The sequence below is a fragment of the Lepus europaeus genome, chromosome 5 (genome assembly GCF_033115175.1).
Source record: "Lepus europaeus isolate LE1 chromosome 5, mLepTim1.pri, whole genome shotgun sequence".
In the NCBI taxonomy this organism is placed as follows: Eukaryota; Metazoa; Chordata; class Mammalia; order Lagomorpha; family Leporidae; genus Lepus; species Lepus europaeus.
The window spans coordinates 39,899,163-39,926,057 of NC_084831.1; the positions used below are offsets into that span (position 1 = coordinate 39,899,163).

General features: G+C 38.1%; 1 protein-coding gene and 1 pseudogene across 3 annotated transcripts in view; one reads left to right on the forward strand and one right to left on the reverse strand.

Annotated features, from left to right (window-relative positions):
• The window catches only part of SPATA6 (spermatogenesis associated 6), a 127,231-nt gene that overhangs the window by 70,465 nt on the left and 29,871 nt on the right, over positions 1 to 26,895 (reverse strand). For all 3 annotated transcript variants that reach the window (XM_062191292.1, XM_062191291.1, XM_062191293.1), the window contains 3 exons: positions 16,391 to 16,471; positions 5,518 to 5,811; positions 1,249 to 1,336 (listed from right to left, as the gene is read on the reverse strand). In XM_062191292.1, the coding sequence (XP_062047276.1) occupies positions 1,249 to 1,336; positions 5,518 to 5,811; positions 16,391 to 16,471 (463 nt within the window). The remainder of the gene's footprint in view (positions 1 to 1,248; positions 1,337 to 5,517; positions 5,812 to 16,390; positions 16,472 to 26,895) is intronic.
• On the forward strand, positions 6,277 to 7,022 carry LOC133760742 (protein FAM133B-like; annotated as a pseudogene).

Here is a 26,895-nt window from a genome sequence, read left to right on the forward strand (position 1 = left end):
CATTTTATTGCAGATGACATTATTTCATTTTTTAATGCTGTATAGTATTCCATGGAGTACATATCCCATAATTTCTTTATCCAGTCTTCAGGTGACAAGCATTTGGGTTGATCCCATATCTTAGGTATTATGAATTCAGCTGCTCTAAACATGAGGTTACAGATAACTCTTTCATATACTGATTTCGTTTCTTTTGGGTAAATTCCCAGGTATGAGATGGCTGGGTCATACAGTAGGTCTATATTCAGATTTCTGAGGTATCTCCATACTGTCTTCCACAGTGGCTATGCCAGTTCACATTCCCACCAACAGTGGATTAGGATTACCTTTTTCCTTACGTCCTCACCAGCATTTATTGTTTGTTGATTTTTTAATAAGTTATTCTAATGGGGGTGAGGCAAAACTGCACCGTGGTTTTGACTTGTATTTCCCTGATGGCTAGTTATCCTGAGCATTTCCCCAATGTTTTCTAATAATTTGATGGTATCGGGTCATAGATTTAAGTCTTTGATCAATTTTGAGTGGATTGTTGTGTAAGGTGTAAAGTAGGGGTCTTGCTTCATACTTCTGCATGCAGAGATACAGTTTTCCCAGCACCATTTGTTGAAGAGACCCTCTCTGCTCCAGGGATTGATGTTAGCTCCTTTGTCAAAGGTAAGTTGGTTGTAGATGTGTGGGTTGATTTCTGCAGCTTCTATTCTGTTCCATTGGTCTATCCATCTGTCAAGTGCTCATGTACTAAGACATTTGCCACAGTATCTTTGCTCTTTAATTAATAAATTATCAAAGCAGTTAAATTATTTGTTCAAGAATGTCAAGTTAAGTAACAAAGCAACCATCAAACATACGTCTAAATATATATACAAAAAACATAACCCCTGAACTCTTTTCATTATGTTTTCCAAAGCTGCTCTATAAGGAATATATGTTAAGGTTAGAAAAGGGCTCCATAGTCTAATAAATTTTAAAAGTATTGAGCTGAACACAATCAATTTTTATTAGAAGGTAACGTAGTCTTTAATATGCTAATATGTATTTTGAATCCAAAGAGGAAGATGGTTTATGACAACACTAAAATTATCATTTTAGAGTACCTATGTGGGTGTCCCACAAGTAATAAAAAGCTATACTACACTATATTATCCAATAAAACAACAAAGATTCCATTTATGTTCATCAATGCCAAGAAAAAGGCTCGAGTATAGATTACATAATGAAAGCAATGAACAAAGAGAATTTCTAGCTTACCCGTGTGCATCCTGGACCATCCATCTCTTTCACAGTCTCTGCTAGAAGATCCGAATAAAGTGTCAGCCCTAGGACTTGGGGGATCAACCTAAAGGAAGCAGGATTTCACCGTGAAAAAGAGCTTATGCATTCTCAGCCTTTCAATCTTATGGTACTAGGAACATAGAGTACAACAGACATCACTTTAACCTGAGTGTCCACATGGGTCAGTCATGTTCCAAAGTCCATGTAGTCAAGTATTTTGCATTCATTTTTAAATAAAATTGAAATTAGTCTCCAGAAACTTTTAATTGCATATTTGTACCTACTTTAAAATAAACATCTTCAGGGCCGGAGCTGTGGCATAGCAGGTAAAGCTGCAACCTGCAGTACCCAGCATCCCATATGGGCGCAGTTCAAGTCCCTGCTGCTCCACTTCCAGTCCAGCTCTCTGTTAAGGCCTGGGAAAACAGTAGAAGATGGCCCAAGTGCTTGGGCCCCTGTACCCACATGGGAGATCCAGACAGATTCTGGGATCCTTTGCTTTGGCCAGGATCAGCCCCGGCCATTGCAGCCATTTGAGGACCAAACTAGTGGATGGAAATTGATCTTTTAGCCTCTATCTCACTCCTCTTCAAATAAATAATTACATCTTTAAAAAGGAGATAAAAGGAAATCAAGTCTAGCCATTTGCTACTTATCTCTTTAGCATGAATACTTTGAACTCAAACCCTTTACTTGGCTTTGTGTTTAGAGCCTAGCTTGCTGAGTGTTTTATAGATAATAATAATTGAATTTTTAAACAAAAATACAAGTTAGAATGATAAAACATGGAGAAATAGGGTCTCACTAATGAGTATAGTGTTTTTATTTAGGGAGACAAAAGCTCTAGAGCAAACACTGAACATTCTAAATGCCACTGAATTTTACAATTTAAAGTGTTTCAGGGTGGGCATTTGGCCTAGTGGTTAAGACCCTGGGTGAGACATACATGGTCCCCTATCATTGTACCTCTCTTTCTGCCTCTCAAACAAACTTAAAGAAAATATGGTTCAAATAGGGAATTACATGTTATGTGTATTTTATCACAATAGAAAAAGAAAATATCCTATTCTTCATAAATGAAAATCAAAAAGGCTGTTTAATCCTTTTAGGATGGTTGTGCTAGTTTGTTCAGAAGTATGCTAACTTACTTCTTAAAAATTGTTTCTTATGTTTTAAGATTATTTTTCATAGCATGTGCTATTTGTCTTTCTTAACAGTGTTAACATTTTCCATGTACATGTATCAAGTTAAAATGTGTTTGGCTACCAATCTGCTAAGTGCTTTTAAAACTACAAATGGGAGGTGTGGGTGAGGGAAATCCTGTTTATATATACAATTGGAAAAATACAATTTGCTCTTCAATAAGCAATTTTATAAGTACTCAAATTTAGAAGTTTTGTTTACTGAACTCTGAAGGGAAAGCCACTTAAAAACTTCAAAGTTTATACTAAGCAATGATAAAATTATTCCATTTGGAACACTGAAATGGAAGGTAATAATAAAACAAAAATTTTAAGAACAGTCATTGTACCAATGCCAGTGCACTTGGTAAAGAGATAAGTATAAATACACAACCGATCAAAAAAGATAGGGTATGTGTCAAAGAGATTTCACAAATAAGACCAGTGTAAGCAAATAATGAAGGATAGAATTAAAAGGGAGAGAATGATCCTGTGGGGGAAGCAGGACACACAGCAGACTCATAGAATGGCAAATGCCCAAAACAGCACTCCTGCCTCGGAATCAACCCTTGGGACATTCGGATCTGGCTAAAAGGTCCATGAGAGTCTCACAGGCATGGAAAGCCATGACACGGTGGCAAAAACCAATCTAAATGAAAGACCCTGGTGAACAAGACCCCAGAAGAAGGAACAGGCCATCAAGGAGAGAGGCGCCTTTCTCTGAAGGGAGGAAGGAACCTCCACTGTGACATGGCCTTGACTAAACAAGTTCAGAGTCGGTGAACTCAAGGGACTTCCACAGCCTAGACAGCTCATAGCAAGAGTCTCAGGTGATTGCTGACGTCACAAATAAGAGTGCCAATTGTTAAATCAACAACGGGAGTCACTGGGTACATGCTCCCCACGTAGGATCTCTGTCCTTAATGTGTTTTACTATGAAACTTAAAAACACTACTAGTCGAACAATACCCTATACCTTGTGTGGTTGTGTGAGTGCAGCCTGTTGAAATCCTTGCTTAGTATATACTAAGTTGATCTTCAGTATATGAAGGTAATTAAAAATGAAACTCGATAAAGGGTGGGATGGGAGAGGGAGAGGGGAGGGCCATGGGAGGGAGGGAGGTTGGGGAGGAAACCACAACAATACAAAAATTGCACTTTGTAAATTCACATTTATGAAATTAAAAAAAATAAATAAATAAATTTAAAAATAAATAAATGCTAGATGGAAAAAAAAGAACAGTCATTGTTGCAAATAATTTTATGTGGCTAACTTCCATAATATTTGCTTATCCTTGTATTTGGCATTTTAATTAAAATGCTACTATTCCTTTAGAATATATTATATACTTTTTAAATTTAATTTGCAATTGTGGGCAGACATAAAAATTAAAGGATCCTAAAACTTCCATCAAGCATCTAATTAAAAACATCTGGATTATCACTCAGCAACAAAAAGATGTGGACAGAATTTCTATAAAAGTAAGAAAAGCATAATCACAATAACCTCAATAAAATATTACCAATTGAAAGTATCCATTACACTATAAATTTTCTTCCTATAATAAAAACTACCACTTTAAGTAAACATAATACAGCATTCATACTCAAAACACAAAGATCAGGGTGGACGTTTTGGCAAAGCAGCTTAAGCCACCGTTTGGCCTGCCTGTATGCAATAACTGGAGTGCCTGGATCAAGTCTGGTCTCTGCCTCCAGTACAGCGTTCTGCTAATGCCCCTGGGAGGCAGCAGATGATGGCCCAGGCACTCACATTCCTGCCACACACATGTGAGACCCACATGGAGTTTCTGGATCCTGTCTTCAGAGTTGAGGGCATTTGGCAAATGAACCAGGAGATGGAAGATATCTGTGTGTGTGTGTGTGGGGGGGTTCTCCCTATCACTCTGCCTTTCCAATTAACTAATTAATTAATCATTAAAAAACATAAAGATGGAATGAAATGCTGCTTTTCAAACTGTTAACTTTCAGATCGTGTATACTGAGACAGCGTAAGACACCCAAAGGGGCATGCTTTCATGTTGGACTCCCTGGTTTGAGAATCTAGAAAACATGATTGACAGAAATTTGAGTTAGGAGTTTCTTTTGTAGATAACCCAAAAAGTTGTTTCTTATCTTGAGTTTCAGTATTAATACATTATATCTGTATCTGCAGATAGAATGATCTTAAAATGTACCTTTAGTAATTTTTATTAGTTTGAAAGCTTTTTGTAAAGAATTGCTTTTTTAAGATGAACAAATTTCATGTATTCCATAAACTCAGACTTAAGAACATAGTGATACTTCCCACCCTACTCTCTCTTACTTCCCACCCTACTTTCCCACCCATGCATCGACACTGAACAATTGCTTTTAAGGTTAAAAAAAAAAAAGCTGCATGTGATTTAATGAAACTATGAAGATTCTGAGTAGGTTCTTTATTAAATAGCCCTTAAATTTAGTCAAAATCTATTTGGCTATCATATAGACACAAGACTCTAAATTTAAACTTTACCAAATCTGGCTTCTATAATAGAAAGATCAGGACTGTGCCACCCTTAAGTTAACTCTCTTCACTTTGAAAGCCCTTCCTATACCTATCAGATAATGATTTGCTTCAAAAGGCCATTATACAAAGCTTACCCAAAGGACATAATTTCAAAGGAAACCTACTTTCCATTAAACTTTTTTTTAAAAGGCTGAGGGTCTTCCTTTTCATAAAGAACACCTGGTTCTCTTTTAAAATCCTATCCTGCCATTTTATTAATAATGTCAATTACAACCAAGTTCAATCTGAGGAATTATTACGCTGTCCACTGTAGGAGAAGAAAAGAAATGGGTACTTAGAGGATTTAACATGGCATTCACAATGCAGCTTGATCTCTGCAGGTTTAAAGACTGAAAAAGCATGTTCTTTGATTTCTAATTTCCCATTTTAGATTGCTAGGCTAACAATTCAAGAAAGAAAATCATTAATATAAACCAAAAGTTGAAAGATACTTCAGAATAATATTTTAGTGGATTTTATCATTTCCAAATGGAAAATTCATAAGACAGCACGTACATGTCTAATCACAAATGGAGGCTTATCTGTTTCTTTTTTGAACTCATAAGGTCCCAGATTTAAATGCGCCAGCCGCCGCCTGGTGTCTTCAGAAAGCTCACACATGCGTCTTTTTGTGTAGGGAGATGGAGAGTGTGACTTTGAAGAAATGGTGGGCTGTTCGTAGTTTTTTGCATTTATGCAGTATTTATTTCTCTCAGGTGACTTGGATTTCTTCTTCTGTGATCTTGATGTTCTGCTTTGCAGTCTGCCGTGTGACTTTTCAACTGGAGCTGAATGGTAAACGAATTTATCCTAAACATAAAAAATAAAAATTAACTTGGACAGATTTTTAAAAATCCTAGATAGAGGACGAAGAAACTTTCGGAAGTAATCTAATATACATAAAATCTATTCAAGCCAACTACATGATCCTTCCTATCTCTGCTGATCCTAGAGAAAATCAAATCCACATTCTCCTAGGTAACTTTTGTACACTAATTAACAAGCATATTACATCAAACTTTCTTCTTAAGTCTAACTAACAAGGGCTTTATGAAAATTAAAGCCCAATATTTAATCATTTGAAAATTCCAAATTTCAAAGTCAGAAATGTATTTTTATACTAAAAATTAATATACATATTGGTTCATTATATTTAAAAATTGGCTTTTGTAAATTAGGAGGACTATGTATGGTAGTGTTAAAAATACATCTCTAGCAGGTGGCAGGGCCATTTGGGCTGCTTCTCTGGCTTGGTCTCCTTCGGCATTTGGCGGTTTGGCTTAGGCAGGTGCCATGGGCAAGCGGGACAATCGGGTGGCCTATGTGAATCCAATAGCAATGGCCAGATCAAGGGGTCCAATCCAGTCTTCAGGGCCAGCCAACAATCCAGGATTATATGAATCGGCCAAGACCTACCTGGGAAGAAGTAAAAGAGCAACTGGAAAAGAAAAAGAAAGGCTCCAAGGCTTTGGCTGAATTTGAAGAAAAAATGAATGAGAACTAGAAGAAAGAACTAGAAAAACACAGAGAGAAATTAAAAGTGGAAGTGAAAGTTCATCTAAAAAAAGACAAAAAAAAAAAAAAGAAAAGAAGAAATCTGGTAGGTATTCATCTTCTTCATCAAGCTCTGATTCTTCCAGCAGTTCTTTGCACTCTGAAGATGATAAGAAACAAGGAAAAAAGAGAAAGAAAAAGAAGAACCATTCACATAATCTTCCGAAAGCTCCATATCAGAAACTGAACCAGACAGTAAGGACAGTTTAAAAAAGAAAAAGAAATCAAAGGATGCAATGAAGAAAGAAAAGGACATTAAAGGACTCAGCAAAAAGAGAAAGATGTATCCTGAAGATAAGCCTTTGTCAGCTGAATCCTTATCAGAATCAGATTACATTGAGGAGGTACGTGCCAAAAAGAAGAAAAAGCAACAGAATAAAAACAAAACAAAACAAAACAAAAAAGAAGCATAAGAAACACAGTAAGAAGACAAGAAGGCTGCAAGTTCAAGTCCTGACTTGCCTTAACATTAAGAAAAATAGGATCCCTTACAAAGAAAGTGCAATGTGTAAGGAAATTTCAACTGTGAAAACTATGGCATAGTTAACTAAAATACATGAATTTTCTTATTTTTAGAATTATTCCTGCAGTAGCCACTCAGATGCCACTGTGTCAAAGAGCTGTGATTGTTGCCTGCTGCCTGACAACTATTTTCTCTCTTCCAGCGCTTGGTAACTCTGGGAAATAAGACACTGCAGTCCTACCTAGTGGTTAAGATACTTGGGAAGCGGTGACAACTAACTGAGCACCAAAGGGGAAACCTGTTGAAGTGAAATGGACACTATAAGAAACAATGACCTGATCAGCTCTTGTCCTGACTCTTGATGTACAATGTAATACTTTTTCCTTTTTAGTATTTTGTTGTTGTTGTTCTAGTACTAGTGGTTGAACTCTGTAATTAACACACAATTATTCTTAGGTGTTTAAATTTTAATTGAAAAGTGGTCCCTGTTAAATATAAGAGTGGGGAAAAGAGAGGGAGGAGATGTACAATTTGGGACATGCTCAATCGAACTTGCCCCAAATGGTGTAGTTAGAAATGTGCCAGGGGATTCCAATACAATCCCATCAAGGTGGCATGTACCAATGCCATCTCACTAGTCCAAGTGATCAATTTCAGTTCACAATTGATGACTCTGATAGGTCTAAGAGTCAAAGGGATCACACAAACAAGACAAGTGTCTGCTAATACTAACTGATAGAATCAAAAAGGGAGAGAAGGATCCAACATGGGAAGTGGGATACACAGCAGACTCATAGAATGGCAGATGTCCTAAACAACACTCTGGCCTCAGAATCAGCCCTTAAGGCATTCGGATCGGGCTGAAGAGCCCATGAGAGCATTGTACGCATGGAAAGCCAAGACACCATGGAAAAGAAAAAAAAGAAGAAGACCTAAATGAAAGATCTCTGCAAGTGAGATCCCAGTGGAAAGAACAGGGCCATCAAAGATGGAGGTACCTTTCTCTGAAGGGAGGAGAGAACTTCCACTTTGACTATGACCCTATCGGAATAAGATCAAAGTCGGCGAACTCTAAAGGCTTCCATAGCCTTGGCAACTCATGACTAGAGCCTAAGGAGATTACTGATGCCATAAACAAGAGTGTCAAATTGTTAAGCAGCAACAGGAGTCACTGTGTACTTACGTCTCACGTGGGATCTGGCTTTAATGTGTTGTCTAATGTGAAGTGATGCTATAACTAGTACTGAAACAGTATTTTTACACTTTGTGTTTCTGTGTGGGTGCAAACTGATGAAATCTTTACTTAGTATATACAGAATCGATCTTCTGTATATAAAGGTAATTGGAAATGAAAAAAAAAACTGGTGTTAAATTGGAAATTGCATAGAAAATTAATTAATTTTTAAAAAATATCATGTAGGAGCCAGCTCTCTGCTGTGGCCCGGGAAGGCAGTGGAAGATGGCCCACGTGCTTGGGCCCTGCACCCGCATGGGAGACCAGGAGAAGCACCTGGCTCCTATCTTCGGATCGGCATGATGCGCCAGCCGCAGCAGACATTGGAGGGTGAACCAACGGCAAAAAGGAAGACCTTTCTCTCTGTCTCTCTCTCTCACTATCCACTCTGCCTGTCAAAAAAAAAAAAAGTAAATCTTTAAAAAAAAAATATCATGTAGGATCTCTGTCTTTAATGTGCTGTACACTGTTATTTAATGCTATAACTAGTACTCCAACAGTATTTTTTCACTTTGTGTTGCTATGAGGGTGCAAACTGTTGAAATCTTTACTTAATATATACTGAACTGATCTTCTGTATATAAAGAGAATTGAAAATGAATCTTGATGTGAATGGAAGGGGAGAGGGAGCGGGAAAGGGGAGGGTTGCGGGTGGGAGGGAAGTTATGGGGGGGGAAGCCATTGTAATCCATAAGCTGTACTTTGGAAATTTATATTCATTAAATAAAAGTTTAAAAAAAAGATACTTGGGAATGAAGCTAACAGTTTTGACTAGAACTATCTAGTAATAAATCAACAGAAACACTCTGGATACATCTGTAAGATGTAATCAGAAATGACCAGATGATTCTAGTTAAAACTTTTAAAGTAGGGATTCCATTGATACTCCAGAATCCTTACTCTGTAGATAAGTGTATTTTAATTTTGCCCCTTGTATACTTGTATTGACCTGGGGAAGGAGCTTTTAGGGTCGGGAGGGAGGACTGGTGTCTCTTTAGCTAGCAGAATAGCGTGCCTTTGGTCCTCCACATCCTCTTTCTGTGGACACAGTAGCCATGCTTCATGGGGCGGTCAGAGCTCGGACAGCACTCTTGCCCTTTGCTGAGCTCATCCTGGGACTCTGTTGTGGGCTGCTTTGAGTGAGCCAGAGAAACAGGCCCTTTGCAGCAGGAGAAAGCCTGCAGTCTCTGGAATTTACCTCCACTTGAATAATAACTGAATATTTTTAGCATTAAAATGATGTCATTTGAATTAATGTTGACTTCACTTTGGCTTTGGAAAGGAAGCATTTCAAAGTAGGCACTGGTGCTTTTAGAACTTGGCAGCTAAAGATTCTAAAGTGCATGTTTATATTGGTAAGTTTTAACCAGTCAGGAAAATTTTATGTAACCAGTGATAGTTACTTATTTTTTGTACAAATTTCATTTAGGCTGCATTGTGTAGCTTTTGTTAACTCTTTACTCTTGCTTTCTTAAATTCATTACTATGTTTAATGGCATACATGCCAAGATATTTAGCATGTACAAAGCAGGATTTCCTTTTTTTTTTTAAACAGCTTCATATTGAAGCTTAGACTTAATCATAAACAAGTTGAGTGGCAGGCTGGTATGCTGTTGTTTTGTTACATAAAGCTATTGCCAGAATCTTAGTAAATATAATGTTTTAAAAGTTTGTTGTCTTTGTATATTAATAACAAATTAAGACAAGTTAAATTTAAGTGAGAATTACATTACTGTTCTTCCTGTGTCATGTTTTACTAAGATTTTGTGCCTCATATCTCCTGCTGAACTGTTTATTAGGAATGTTAAAAGGAGCCAGCACCACAGCTCAATAGGCTAATCCTCCGCCTTGCGGCGCCGGCACACCGGGTTCTAGTCCCATTTGGGGCACCAGATTGTGTCCCAGTTGCCCCTCTTCCAGGCCAACTCTCTGCTGTGGACAGGGAGTGCAGTGGAGGATGGCCCAAAGTGCTTGGGTCCTGCACCCCACGGGAGACCAGGATAAGCGCCTGGCTCCTGCCTTCGGATCAGTACAGTGCGCCGGCCACAGTGCACTGGCAACGGCAGCCATTGGAGGGTGAACCAACGGCAAAAGAAGACCTTTCTCTCTGTCTCTCTCTCTCTCACTGTCCACTCTGCCTGTCAAAAAAAAAAAAAAAAAGGAATTATGTATCATTTTTACTTTACAGTTTTTATATAATCAGGTAACATGAAATAAAATTTGATTTGCAATCCTGCCTGTTATAAAGGGTGTGCTGATTCTAGTGGTACATGCACAGAACAGTTTGACACAAGAGGCTGAATAAATAGCTATTTTACCTATAAAAAATACATCTCTAGTTGATTATGAAATTTTTATAGGGAAATAATAGAAAATTAGTTTCATTCTATAATTATATATGTACAGTATGATAATTTGAACACATAACATTTTAATGTTATGTATTACTTAGATTATACAAGGTGAATAGCATTTTAAATTCCCTTCAAAGTTGTAACTTTACAATTAAAAGACAGATAATCATATGATCTTAATTCTAGTTCCACATCTTTATAAAAGTAAAAACATAAACGATTTTATAAATTTAATAACTTGTACTTCATTTTCTAGTAAAAAGTTGTTAGCAGTATAAAATTCTTGATGTTATCAAACAAATTTGGGGACTGGCACTGGGTCACAGCAGATAAAGCTGCTGCCTGCAGTGCCTGCAGTCCATATCGGCTCTGGTTCGAGTCCCAGCTGCTCCACTTCCAGTCCAGCTCTCTGCTAAGGCCTGGGAAAACAATAGAAGATGGCCCAAGTCCTTAGACCCCGGCATCCACGTGGGAGACTTGGAAGACGTTCCTGGCTCTTGGCTGTGGATCGGTGCGGCTCTGGCCATTGCAGCCATTTGGGAAGTGAACCAGCGGGTGGGAGATCTCTCTGTCTCTATCTCCCTCTCTCTGCCTCTGCCTCTCTGTAACTCTGCCCTTCAAATAAGTGAATCTTAAAAAAAAAAAATTGACATTTCTAATTTTGTTGTGTTATTAGGATAACATTTTATTCAAATAGTTTTGCCTTAATAGATTATAAGTAGAAAGATTTCTTCATATACCATCTAGAATTATAAGAAGTTTTCAATTACAGAATATGGATGGTTCAGAATCTCTTTCTTCATAACACAATTTTAAAACCACAAATTCTACTGCCTTTCTCACTTTCTCAACTCCCCCCCTTATTTGCTAAGGGTATCTGAGTAAATAAAATACAAATGTGAAAAGAATACAGAAGAGTCAAATTTTCTACAAAGTAGATATACAAGGACAGAAAACATTTTCCAAATTGGAGAAGTAAGTCTGTAAGTTTCCTACAGACCAGAAGCATCAGATGATTTCCTTGTTCTTTCTCCTATAGTTTGTAATATTCTCCTGGACCTTCTCCCACCTTGTTCAATGACTTCAAGTAATTAAGAATGTTTCTGTTTAATCTCATTCCATTCATCTCTGTGACATCACACTGACTCACAGAGGCAACGAATTTTAGCACTATAGCAAGGATCTTTGAGGTTTATTAAAGCATTCAAGAAACGAACTTTCTTTTTTTAGATTTATTTATTTATTTATTTTAACTTTTATTTAATGAATATAAATTTCCAGTGTATAGCTTATGGATTACAGTGGCTTCCCCCTCCCATAACTTCCCTCCCACCCGCAACCCTCCCCTCTCCCGCTCCCTCTCCCCTTCCATTTGCATCAAGATTCATTTTCAATTCTCTTTATATACAGAAGATCAATTTAGTATAAAGATTTCAACAGTTTGCACCCACATAGAAACGAACTTTCTAAAACCTTGGAATTAGAGTTTCTGTTTCTCAGCTCTGTCTTTTTCTACTGAATTTTGGGTTTCATCAGCATGCAGACCCATTACATCCATAAATCTGAAAATCCCAAGCTGATCAAAACCTCTTTCCCTCAACCTACTTAGTTTACTCACTGAATCTCTTACTTGCTCTTAACACCCTCAGTCCTACGCCTCTTTCCTCCAATCTTCTACGTATTTTAGTATCTCTTACTTACAGACAGACCCAGCTGAATGAATGATAATCATCCATTTCAACAATGCTGTAGAGTTCTTTCTTCTATATTCACCCCAGATTACACCAAACATTAAGTAACGAACCCCATCTTCTTTTTTAAAGTTAGGAGGGTTGTATACTGCTAGAGGAAGTTATAAGATGCACAGTATGTACTAGAAATGCATGTCAACTCTACTCACTCCTAAATACAATTTGTCCATGCCTGACAAAGCTTAAAATAGTGGCCTTGTTGTATTACTCTAAAATGGCTGCCATAACTTCCCTTTGTGAACACACACACACACACACACAGCAATTTCTCCCAAAGTGACTCTGAGTTGGATATGTGACTATCTTTGGTCAAGAGGACACTAGCACATGTGCCACAAGGACAGACTTGAACAATGCTTGACCTCTCCTAACCTGAAAACATTCTCTTATCATGTGAATGAGCCACAATTACTGTCCCAATAGAGGATGAGAGGCTCCTGATCATTGCCCTGAGTGAAACAAACAAACAAACAAAACACTTTATTACCAGAAATGTAAGGTCCAGCACTGGCCAAAATGACTGCCAGCTGCCAGACATATGAGTCAAACTATTTTAGATCACTCAGCCCTAGCCAGCTGGTCAATAGCAGAAGAATCACTCAGCAGATCAACAGAACCGGGAGAAATAATAAGCGGTTTAAAGTCACTGAACCAGTGAGGTTTATCATACAGCAAGAGCTGCACAGTGGAGCGGAATAACACATTAATAAAGTCATTACTGATATTTAACTAGTCAACAATAAATCTCCCTTTAAGAAAAAAGAATAACTGAGGGGCTGGAGCTGTGGTGTAGCAGGTAAAGCCACTGCCTACAGTGCCAGCATCCCATATGGGCATCAGTTCAAGACCCAGCTGCTCCACTTCCAATCTAACTCTCTGCTATGGCCTGACAAAGCAGTAGAAGATGGGTCCCCTGCACCCACATGGGAGACCCAGAGGAGGCTCCTGGCTTCAGATGCGCACAGCTCCAGCCATTGCGGCCAATGGGGGAGTGAACCAAAGGATGAAAGACCTCCCTCTCTCTCTCTGTGCCTCTCCTCTCTGTGTAACTCTGACTTTCAAATAAATAAATAAATCTTAAAAAAAATAGAACTGAGTAGAAAGAAAAACAGTTTCATCCAGAAAAAAAAATCACAATAATATGTTTAATTTTCAGCCCATTTAATTAGGGACAAAACATCCAATCTGAAAATATGGAAAGGATTAAAGGGCATATAATTATCTGTAAATCTAAATAATTTTATAATTCTTTTCAAAAACTTAACGTTTATTTTATTTTTTCTTTGAAACAGAAAATGATACTTTATAGCCATTAAAATTTTAATTGAATCTAATATTCACTTGGAGAAAAAAGTGGAAATATCAACTTAAAATGAAATTGTGTTTCCATTCCGTGTTTTATCTAGAAGTGACTGTTTCTATGGCTGAGTGATCGTCCACTGTTTTTTGCCCTATTTTCTTTACACATTCTCCATTAATAAACATCTAGCTTGACTTCCTATCCCGGCTTTTGTGACTGGTGCTACATTCTCGTGCTGCACAGCAGGGTAGGGTGACCACAGAGCACAGTTTTGTTTCATATACTCTACAAGAACCGGCTCAAGACACAAAGAATAAGAAAATGGAAAAGCTAGTTGCCTGATCTGATTTGTTTATGCTCTGTACATGTGTTGAAATATTGTATTATCCACATAAAAATATACAAGTATCACATTAATAAAAAGTTTAAAAATGTCTTTTAGTTTTAAGTGAATACTTTGTTGAGCCCCCCGATAACCATTCCACTTTGTGTTTTAACAATTATCTTCTGTACCTCCCCAGTCATCTTAATTTTCTAATATAGCCTTAGATAGAACTGTAAATTCATCAGCTATATGTTATATTCCAGTCATGAGGAATATATTCTCTTATTCAATCTTTACAGCAGTCTTATGAGGAACATGAACTCTAACCTACAGGTCTGTTTCTAATGTATATTTTATTTATTTTAAATATATTTTCTTAAATGTTGATTGACACCAAAAGTCTATTCTCTCACATCACTGTTCAACAAAGATCAAACGACAAACACTGAAATTCCAAATCAGGGATAAAAAAAGTCTTGCCAAAAATTTACAATGGAAAATGTTAATTCCCAAGTATAGTTTCACTACACATGGGTGAAGGTTTTACATTCAGAAAAGGCTCTTCTACTGAGCTTCATACTTAGAATATATGCATTTTTATGTGGGTATACTATATTTCAGACAAACATAAAAAGAAAAAAAGACTTCTCAATCCATTAGAAGGGCATTCTCCAGTATGGAGATAAAAATTATCTCAGTCTGGGCAAAACATTTCTATATACAATGCATATCTCAAAAAGAAGTCAATAACATTATCCCCATGTTTGGCAAGCATAGGTTGTTAGATCTCTAAATAGCTGTTTCAGCTTACATTTAAAAAATATACTTCAGACCAATTCTGAAATACTAAATATCTGCAAAACAAAATAAGAATGATCCCCTCAAATAATTCTAAAACTACAATGTACCTTTCTTAGTTTAAGTAAGTTACCATTCTCAGCAAATTTTATTCAAAAGATGATAACATAGTAATTTACCATCCTACTCCCTCCATGATAGGCCCAGTCCAGTCACTTGAATCTCTTGAGCTTTATATATTCTTGGCTCTTGATCACAGCCTGGTCATTATTACTGCATCACAGTACAACTGCCCGTGAGGGATGCCTAGATACAGGCTGTTAGACAACCTGTGAACAAGGTAGTCAGCCCATCCCGGTGACTCACTAAGAAATCAGTATAGAATGGAATACTAGATTCAGGAATCTCAGCCTCCTACAGGCAGTTTTACAGACACAGAGGTACTTAAGCTGAAAGTCTTCCCTTGATCTGATTGCACAAATGTGGCCATCAAATTCCTGAAGGAATTAGAAACGCTCAAGAAATCACTCACTGATTAGCAACATCCCTGTCTGAAAAGCTCTGGTCACTTTTATTAAAAATGGATCCTTTGGGGCCAGTGCTGTGGCATAGTTGGCTAAGCCTCTGCCTGCAGTGCCGGAATCCCATATGGGCACCAGTTTGTGTCCAGGCTGCTCCTCTTCCGATCCAGCTCTCTGCTATGGCCTGGGAAAGCAGTAGAGGATGGTCCAAGTTCTTGGGCCCCTGCACCTGGGTGGGAGACCTAGAAATAGCTTCCAGCTCTTGGTTTTGGATTGGCCTGTCTCTGGCTATTGTGGTCATTTGGGGAACCAGTGGATGGAACTTTTTTCTCTGTCTCTGCCTCTCTCTGTCTGTAACTCTACCTCTCAAGTAAATTAAAATCTTAAAAAAAAAAAAATGATCCTTTGAATGTTTTTGCAGTAACCTGGAAATTTTTATAACTTCCATAAGATTCACAGACTCTCCAACGAGTTCTCTGAGACTCCTTGATCACGGTATGTTTCTGGTAGCCTGATTTCTCTGCATTAAAAATAGAAAGATTGGGGCTGATGCTGTAGGGTAGCAGTTTAAGCCACTGCTTGCAACACTAGCATTCCAAAATGGAGTGCTGGTTGTAGTCTGAGCTCTTCTGCTTCCTATCCACTTCCTGCTGATGTACCTGGGAAGGCAGCGGATGATGGCCTAAGTGCATGGGCCTCCTACCATCCTGGCTCCTGGCTTCAGCCTGGCCCAGCCCCGGCTGTTGTGTCTATTTGGGGAGTAAACCAACAGATGGAAAAATTTCTGTCTCTCCCTCTCTCTGTCTCTCTGCCTTTCAAATAAATAAATCTTTTATAAAAATACAAAGGTCCATGAAGTAAAGCAAAAACAAAAACATCATGGTACCCTCTGTCATGTATACTAATCTTTTCATTCTTACAACTAACATGTAACCAAACTGTTAAATAGCTATGTAAATTGTTTTCAACTAAAAGTTGGTCGAAATAAAGAAGAGAGATAAAATGACCAAAATAAAATAATAAAGCTTGGCAAATGGCCTTAACTATGAACAAATAAACCATTAAATATTTTAAACAAACAATTTTAACCTGAGTGCGGCACTTCCTTGAACTTATCAGACATTCAGTAATCACTGAAGTTGTAGAAAATTCCAGCTTTGGAGCAATTCCCTAAGGAAAAAGAGGTTACTATTAGACATGTGCTTTTTAAAAAGATCATCGGTGAAGAGATTATGACCTAGAGTAATAAACGCTTGTCAAGGTTCAGCTGCTTCATCTGTTAGCTTGAACTATGATAGCACAGTAAGCTAAACATTAGCAAGAAACAATTTCATTCCTGATGGTTCAGTTATGAGTGATTATATTACTTTTCTGGAATAATGCTTCTTTCATTTTCATTTTCAAATATTTCCCTCTACATTTTTAAATTACAATAGTAAAATCATAAATATGTAAATATACCTAAAGGATTTTAGCTCCTTTTTACATTTACAACTTAAGACATATTTAAATAGATAATCAGGAAATAAATATGTTAAGTAGCTTAACTTAGGCATTCTACAATGTATACCCATATTAAAACATCATGTTATATTACCAAAAATAAAAAAATATTTTATTAAAATTCTTACAAATGAAATACTTCAAATGGTTCCATTTTTTTAAAAACTACAGCTCATGGGTAATCAATTCCTGAAAACATACGCCTCTTCCAATTCCTCCCACATATTATCCTACAGTTTAGCTTACACGCGGGGCTAAGAATGCGTCCAGTTTCTATTTTTCACAATATTTCACCCATCAGCTGAACATTTTTTGGGTAAAGTAGTGACATAAAGTACAAAGGGATAGGCACAAAGCATCTGAGAAGATATCTGGACACATACAAGTTTATAGTCACCAAAACATGAAACAATATCATCAGTGCCCAGGGCTCTTCATTGTAATATAATGAGAAGTCAAACATGAACCATGGTAGCTATAGTTGTTCTCTGCAAACCCAGCCTGTGACTAAGTGTAAGGTTTAAAACACCACATAGATTACCGAAAAGGTAAAGTAATACATGAACTATCATGTTTCTGTAAACATTCCTTTTAGTAATGATATTCACTATACATGCTTATTAATTATCTATTATTATGTAACATTACTCCAAAACGTGGCAGTTTAAAACATCAGTAATGGAATGGAAGAGGGAGTAGAAGATAGGATGGTTTGCAGGTGGAAGGGAGGTTATGGGGGGAAAAATCACTATAATCCAAAAGTTGTACTTTTGAAATTTATATTTATTAAATAAAAGTTTTCAAAAAAAATCAGTAAATGGGGCCGATGCTGTGGCATAGCAGGTGAAGCCGCCACCTGCAGTGCCGGCATCCCATATGGGCACTAGTTCGAGACCCAGCTACTCCACTTCTGATCCCACTCTCTGCTATGGCCTGGGAAAGCATTAGAAGATGGCCCAAGCCCTTGGGCCCCTGTACCCACATGGGAGGACTCGGAGGAAGCTCTGGGCTCCTGGCTCCTGGCTTGGGATCAGCACAGTTCTGGCCATTGAGGTCAACTGGGGAGTGAACCAGCAGATGGAAGACCTCTCTCTCTCTCTCTCTTTTTGCCTCTCCTTCTCTCTCTGTGTAACTCTGACTTCCAAAGTAAATAAATAAATATTTAAAACAAAAGAGTTAGGCTACTTTTCAGTGGAGAGTATCAAAAGTTTTGTGCACTCTGAACACTAATTTCTTATTTCTCTCACATGCAAAACACCCCCATACCCTACCAAAAAAAAAAAATCAGAAAAAAAAACAGAAAGTCTCATTCTTCTACAAATACCAGCATAGATCAAGGCTTCTCAGGCATGGTCCTTCAAGTTCAGCTCCTAGAACGTGGTTCTGTACAATCAGGTATATGAGCTAAAGAAATAGAGGTATCTGCCCCAGGCATATTGAATGTACACAAGTGCAGCATGTGTCCACAGGACAGCCACAATAGCTATTCCTAGTGGAAGATGGGGAAAACAGGAGGCAAACTGGAATTACACAGCAGTTCTACAATCCAGCCAGGGAAACGTCAGAAGTTCCCTCAGTAGGGCTTGGTCCTACTCTTGCTCAGATATAAGCAGCCATGGTGTTTGCCTCCACATCCTCTGAAGCAACTTCTGCAAGGAGAGATAGTAGACTGTGGGAGAGGTGCAGTGTTCTGAGCTTGGGTGTCGCCAAGAGTTTGAAGAGTCCCAAAGACCTTTACATGTGGTAACGTGTTTTGTCATTTCAGACGACTAACCTGGTGGTGTTTCTGCCAACAACGCTTTTAAAAAAAATTTTAGGTCTCTTGTCAATCTTCTTGTAGTTCACATGAATAGACGATGCCACACCCCTCTCTGTATTAGGATTTTGCTGGGAGATATTGTCCTTAAAGCATTAGAAAACTTTAACAATTGATTACATGATTTTCTAAGGCCATATGTTAGATTTTTTTTAGGCTTTAATAAAAGAGTTAACTATCGCTTCACTTTCATTATCAACTGATACTTTTCTAAAAGTTCCCTGGAATGATTTTCAGTCAGAAGTAATTTCTTAATTTCTGCATTGTCCGTCATTGGGAAAGGCTGGGAATCTTAAGAAACTCCTTTCTGTTTACCAGCCTTTCCTTTTGTTTGTATCTCTCCTCTCACATGAGCAACAAAAAGAAACCAGGTTGCTCCTCTCATGCTCTCAACAAAAAGCTTCCGTGGACAGACCATCCTTCACTGCATTTCACATGACTGCAAGTGCCTGTGTTAAACTCTCACCCATGACATAACAATGATCCTCTTTTCTGCTAGTTTCTCACTCTCCTGTAAAGGCTGATCTGACAGTCTCTTCAACAATCTGTAAGCTTTCACAAACACTCCAGCAAAGCCCTTCCTGGTTCTGCCCTCTCCAAAGAGCTGTTTGCTTATGCTCCTACTTGATGGTAGGTTTCCATGACAGTGAGTAATCCAAGAGAGAGAGAGAGCAAAGAAAAAGCCCCAATATTTTAAAAATTTAATTATTTATTATTTTGGAACATATTTGTACATGCTCATGGGGCTCAGTATGATTTTAGCATGTATAATATGCAGCTGTATATGTCATTGACCATATACAAATTTAAATCCAAAAATTAGCAAAAAATAGAATAATCAATTAAAGATCATGTGGCTTTCTTCCTTTTTCTTTTTTAACTTCATACTTTATTTACCTACTTATTTTTAAAGATTCATTTTATTTGTTTGAAATGCAGAGTTACAGAGAGAGAATAGGACAGAGAGATCTTCCATTCATTGGTCCACTCTCCAAATGGCCACAACAGCCAGAGCTGGACCAGGCCAAAGTCAGGAGCCTAGAATTCCATTCAGGTCTCCCACATGCATGGCAGGGGTCCAGATACTTGAACCACCTCCTGGCACTTTCCTGGGCACATTAGTAGGGAGCTAGATTGGAAGTGGAGCAGCCAGAAATCCAACCAGTGCTCACATAGGATGCCAGTACTGCATGTGGCAACTTAACCTGCTGTGCCACCCTTTTCATTATTTTTGAGATAATATTTCTGCAATTAACCTTATAGTGAAAGGCTTAATGCTCCACTAAATAAAGAGTTCAACAAACAAAAGGAAAAAGACCATCACTGAACAGGAAAATAGGCAAAGGCTATAAACAATAATCAACTGAAAATGCTCAACTTCACTCATAAAAAATAATTTTAAAAGAGCCACAAAATCATTAAAAACTATTGTACTATATAATTCTTATTTATTTAAAAGGCAGAGTTAGAGAGAGAGAGAGAGAGAGAGAGAGAGAGAGAGAGAGAGAGAGAGAGACAGGATGAGATCTTCCATCTACTGATTCACTCCCCCAAATGGTCACAACAACCAGGGCTGGGCCAGGCTGAAGCCAGGAGCCTGGAACTCCACCCAGGTCTCCCATGTGCGTGCTAAGAGCCTAGTAACAGACCATCATCTGCTGCTTTCCCAGGCACATTAGCAGGGAGCTGGATCAGAAGTGGAGCAGCTGGAATTGGAACCAGTGCTCCGATGGGATGCCAGTGTCTCAGTCAGTGGCTTAACCTGCTGCACAACACTGGCCTAACCACAACACTGGCAGGCCCCAGTAGTATATAATTCTTAACAATCTGACAAAGATTTAAAACAAAGTGTGAGCCGGCGCCGCGGCTCACTAGGCTAATCCTCTGCCTTGCGGCGCCGGCACACCGGGTTCTAGTCCCGGTCAGGGCACCGATCCTGTCCCGGTTGCCCCTCTTCCAGGCCAGCTCTCTGCTGTGGCCAGGGAGTGCAGTGGAGGATGGCCCAAGTGCGTGGGCCCTGCACCCCATGGGAGACCAGGAGAAGCACCTGGCTCCTGCCATCAGATCAGCGTGGTGCGCAGGCTGCAGCACGCCAACCGCGGCGGCCATTGGAGGGTGAACCAACGGCAAAAGGAAGACCTTTCTCTCTGTCTCTCTCTCACTGTCCACTCTGCCTGTCAAAAAAATTAAAAAAAAAAAAATGTGGCCAGCGCTGAGGCTCACTAGGCTAATCCTCCACCTGCGGCGCAGGTACCCTGGGTTCTAGTCCCGGTTGGGGCGCCGGATTCTGTCCTGGTTGTTCCTCTTCCAGTCCAGCTCTCTGCTGTGGCCCGGGAGTGCAGTGGAGGATGTTTGGGCCCTGCAACCACATGGGAGACCAAGAGGAAGCACCTGGCTCCTGGCTTCGGATCAGCGCAGCACACCGGTGGTGGCGGCCATTTGAGGGGTGAACCAACGGAAAGGAAGACCTTTCTCTCTGTCTCTCTCTCTCACTAACTCTGCCTGTCCAAAAAAAAAAAAAAGAAAGAAAGAAAGAAAAAGAAAAAGAAAAGAAAAGTGTGACAAAACACTGTATTTGCAACAAAACTAATACACACAAACATTCCTTTCTCCCACATATAAGGGAGAATATGTGGTATTTGTCTTTCTGTGTTCAGTTTATTTCACTCAATATGATATCTTCCAGTTCCATTTAGATGCAAATGACATCTAATGACATTAAATGAATTTAATTCATTTTTTATATATGAATGATATTCGTGTGTATGTGTGTGTGTGTGTGTGTGAGAGAGAGAGAGAGAGAGAGAGAGAATGATGGATACCTTGATTGATGCCCTATTCTGGCTATTGTAGAAACTGCTGCTATAAACACTGTGGTGTAGATATCTCCTTGAATCAATGTACTCGTGTCTTTTGGTTATTCATCCAGTAATAGGACTGCTCTATCAAATGCCAAGTCTGTTTCCAGGCTTTTTAAGAAATTTCCATAGTGCTTTTTACAGTAGCTGCACTAATTTACATTCCCACCAAGAGTGTGTACGTGTTTCTCTTTCTCCACATCCCCATCAGTAACTGTTGCTATCTTTTGGATAACAGCCATTCTGACAAGGGTGAGGGGATATTGCACAGTGGTTTTCACCTGCAGCTTCCCTACTGGCTAGTGATACTAAGCATTGTTTCACTTATTTGTTGGCCATTTGTATCTTTTCTTTTGAGAAATGTCCATTCAGGTCCATTTCCCATTTCTTCATCAGATTGGTGGTTTTGTTGTTGTTCAGTTTTTTGAGTTATTGGTATATTCTGGATATTAATCCTTTGTCAGATAGGTGGTTTGCAAATATTTTTTCCCATTCTGTTGGACATCTCTTCACTCTATTGTTTCCTTTGCTGTGCAAAAGCTTCTGAGTTTGATATAGCCCCATTTGTCTAGTTTTACTTTTGTTGCCTGTGCTTTGGGGATTTTATCCAAGAAGCTATCGACTATACTAATGTCTTCAAGTGTTTCCCCTATGTTTTCTTCAGCATTTCTATCGTCTCAGGTCTTAATTAGGTCTTTGATCCATCTTAGCTGATTTTTTTTAATATGGTGAGAGGCAGAGATCTAATTTCATTCTTTTACATATATATATATATATATATATATATAATTTTGCCAGCACCATTTATTGAAGAGATTATTCTTTCTCCAATGCATAGTATGGACACTTCTGTCAAAAATTAGTTGCCCATATGTATATGTATATATGTTATTGGGGTCTCTTTTCTGTTCCATTGATCTATGTGGTTTTTTTTTTTCCAGCATCATGCTGAAGTAATTAACACAGCTTTGTAGTATGTTTTGAACTCAAGCATTGTGATACCCCCAGATTGACTTGTTTTTGCTCAGGTTTACTTTGTTCTGGGTCTTTGTGATTCCCAATTAATCTGGGGATTGTTTTTTCTAACCCTATAAACAATGTCATTAGTATTTTGATAGGGATTGCATTGAATCTGTAGATTGTTTTAGGTAGTAAAGACATTTTAATGATATTAATTTATCCAATTCATGAATAAGGAATATCTTTCCATTTTCTGTGTCCTTGATGATTTTATTCATTAACAGTCTATAATTTTCACTGTAGAGATCTTTCACTTCTTTGGGTAGATTTTTTCCTAAATATTTGATGTTTTTGTGTCTGTTGCTCATTATTGTATATAAAATCTATTTTTATATATTGATTTTGCTTCTTTGATGTAGTGTTTATGTTTTTCCATGTACAACATGCCATGAACAAACATGGATATTTTGACTTCCTTCTTTCCAATTTTGATGCCCTTTATTTCTTTCTCCTCCTTAACTGATCTTGCTAATACTTTCAATAGTATATTTAATAAGAGTGGTGAACATGGACATTCTTTTTTTAAAAGATTTATTCATTTATTTGACAGGCAGAGTTAGAGAGAGAAAGAGAGAGAGAATTTTCCATCTGCTGGTTCACTCCCCAAATGGTCTCAATGGCTGATAACGGGCTAGCCCAAAGCCAGAAGCCAGGAGCTTTCTTCATAAAAGTGGATATTCTTGTACTATTCCAGATCTGAGAGGAAATTTTTCAACTTTTCCCCATTCAGTATGATATTGGCTATTGGTTTGTCATATATAGCCTATAAATATTTTTTAAATTTACTTATTTTGAAAGTCAGAGCTATATATATATATATTAGATATAGATATAGATATAGATATAGATATAGATATAGATATAGATAGATCTTCCATCTGTTGGTTCACTCCCCAGGTGGCCACAACAGTCAATGCTGGGCCAGACTGAAGTCAGGAGCCAGGAGCTACATCTGGGTCCCCCACGAGGGTACAGGGGCCCAACCACTTGGGCAATCATCCAATGCTGTTCCCAGGCCATTAGCAGGGAGCTGGACACACTGTAATGCCTGCCCCTAGCCTTTATATATTTGAGGTGTATTTCTTCTACACCTAATTTGAGAAGGACTTATATTATGAAGGGATATTGAACCTTATCAAATGCTTACTCCACACCTATTGAGGTGATCATAGGATTCCTGTTCAGATATGCAGAAATCCCAATACTTTCAATGACCTGGTCTAAAAAGACTACTAATGTCATGTCCTCATATTGTGCATGGCTGGAGTCACTAGCTATAGTGACTTAGTAGGAGTGGAACTAGCTCTGCCTAGGAGCATCTACAGGAGCACCAAAGAATTTTTGGACAGGTTTTGTAGCTATTGCAGTCTGGACTGTGAGTTATTTTACTCTTTTCCACATATGGCTGCTCACACAGTAAGTACTATGTGTACTAGAGTAAGTACTATATAGTGCTATACTAAGTAACTAAAGTTTCAGCCATTATTTTTACTGATCTTTCAAAAACTAGCTGCATCAATCAGGATTCTCCTGAGAAACAGAACTAATAGAATACATGTATGTGACACAGAGAGAGATAGAGACTGATTTATTTGAAAGAATTTAGTCATGCAATTGTGGGAGGCGGCAAATCCAAATCTGTAGGGCAGGCTGGCAATCAGGAAATACAGGAAAAAGTTGACGTGCAATCTTGAGTATAAAATTTGTAAAGCAGGCCAGCAGGCTAGAAACTCAAGCAAGATTTCTGTTGTAATCTTAAGGCAGAATTTCTCCTCATTTGGAAAACTTCAGATTTTTTGTTTAAGTCTTCCACTGATTGTAAACAAAGTCTCACCAATATCATCACGGGTAATCTTTGCTTAAATTCAATTGATTATAAATATTAATCACAACTACCAAATATCATTAGAGTAACATCTAATATTTGAACAACCAGGAACCAAAATGAACACACAAAATTAATTATACTATCTCAAATGTCAGTTCCACTACAAAATCTAAAATTTTGTACAAAACAAAAAAGATACAATTAGTTCATTCAGCTCAATCAAGAAGCATCCCTTATCCATAATGCCTAGGATCAGATGTATGTAGACTTTAGAATTTTTCATATTTCGGAATATTTGCATAAACACAAGGAGATATCTTGAGGATGGAATCCTAATCTAAACACAAAGTTCACTGACATTCTATATACATATTATACACATAAACCTAAAGATAGTACTATATAATATTTTTAGTATATCCCCATTTGGTTGTAACCAATTGACATGAGATCATGTGTGGCCTTTAAAGTTGTGGCATCATATGAGCACTCAAAAAGTTTCAGATTTTGGAACTTTTGAGATTTTGGAATTTCAACTTAAGGTTGTTCAACTTATAGTAATTACAACCTCCATGCAAGGTACTGTGCTAAGAGCTAAATTCAAAGATGAGATAATCAGGTGCTATTTTCATAGAGTACACTGTCTAGAAAAGGAGTATCATTATCCTCAGCCATATCCCATCATCACCATCACCATGATGTCCACAGCCACTATCATTTCCCTATGTTTATTAAGCGTTTTCTACAACCATGTAAAAGGTTTAATAAATCTACCATATAATTCTGCTATGGTGCTTTGCCTGAGATTAGTACGCAGTCCCTGGAAGTGGCAGGATTTAATCCCAGATATGGTCTAAATCCTTGTCACAGTCATCAGTTCAGAATAGCTAAGACTCCAAATGATTATGGAGAATCTCAACAACTCTGAGGAAGGACACACTGCTGCCTGCCAGGGCAATAAACTACTGACTGGAGCGTTTTTTAATACGCATTTAAATCGAATTATTTATATGCTGGATGTACATATGATATTTTTGTGTTCAGTTTATACAAGTCCCTTGTCTCTTTGTATTCTTCTGTTCTCTGTAGGAGTCCCATCTGTACGTCCATAGCTGAGTGGTCACTCAATAAACATGTAAGTGTTCCATCCTTTACTGATTGTGTGTAAATTAGAGGATGCATTCAAAGCTTCAGCCAGTTCTCCAGTCTCCCTTGGCTTTCACTTTTTCCTGGGCCCACTCTGTCTACCCTATACGTGCAGAGTTTCAAGTCAGTCAAGAACATGTGGAGGGCTTATCGCAGCCTTTTTTATTGTTGCCTTACTTCTAAGCTCTATCTGTCAACTTTCTGGCAGGTATGATGCTCTCCCCAGTTAGAACTGCAACTGGCTTAGCAAAGCTGTGGGATTTCATCAGCTTCCAATTGCATCCATCACACTTAACGGGCAAAACTACACTATTTGGCCTACTGTTCAAAATTGATTTTAATCCCTCTGGTAGCAAAGCTGCTGATTTTGGCAAGCAATCCCAGGCTGGGGAAGCTACATCTCACTGATGAGCAGAGCATGGGGGTATCCTAGGCAACGAGTCCAGATACTCCCACTTCTACCCAAAGCTTTAGCAGCTGTTAAAACACAAACATTTCCTCATTTGTCTTGTCTTACTAGTTAGTTTTCAGTACCCTAGAGTTGTTTGTGACAATATTATTCAGCTTCCTATCTGTTTTGTATAGAAGGAAGAACTGCCAAATTATTCACACTTCCATGACAAGTCCTAATTTTGGAGACCATGTGTCTTCCCTAGCAGGTAAGGCACCAGCATCCCATATTGGAGTGCCTGGGGTTTAATTCTCAGCTCTGGCACCTGTCATCAGATTCCTGTCAATGCAGATCCTAGGAGGCGACTGTGATGGCTCAAGTTATTGGATTCCTGCCACCCATGTGGGAGACCTAGATTGCGGTCCTGGCTTCTGGCTCTGGCTCAGGCCCAGCCCTGGCCATTGCAGGCCTTTGGGAAGTTAATCAGTGGATGGGAGCCCTCTGTCTCTCTTCCTCTCATTAATTAAAAAAAAAAAAACTATTTTTATCCTTTTTGTCATAGTAATTCAATATCTTTCATTTGTATGCAAAAGTAACATATCAATGGCAACAGATAAATCCCTATTAGTAGTCTTCACACTTGATTTTATAATGTCATGTTGGTATAATACAGCATTTTAAATTACTTTAAAGATATCATAATTTCTTTAAATAGCTACTTTTTCACTCTAGGTTTCCACATGGTTCTTGAAATGCTCCTTGAAGAGTTTTAAAGTACAGAAGCTAGCTAATGGACAATGAAAATATCCTAAAGCAGGCAGAATTTTATAGACTTACTAACTACTCAACCTTCATATTTTCAGTAAGATGAAGTTGCTATATAAGAGCATATCATAAACCTAGACCCACCAGGAATATTACTTAATTTATGATATTGACTCATATATCTGCCTGCTTTTTTTATTCAGACTACTATAATATTTTATAAAATGAGTTTTTAAAAAAGTGTGCCCAAATAATTACAAGCAAAAC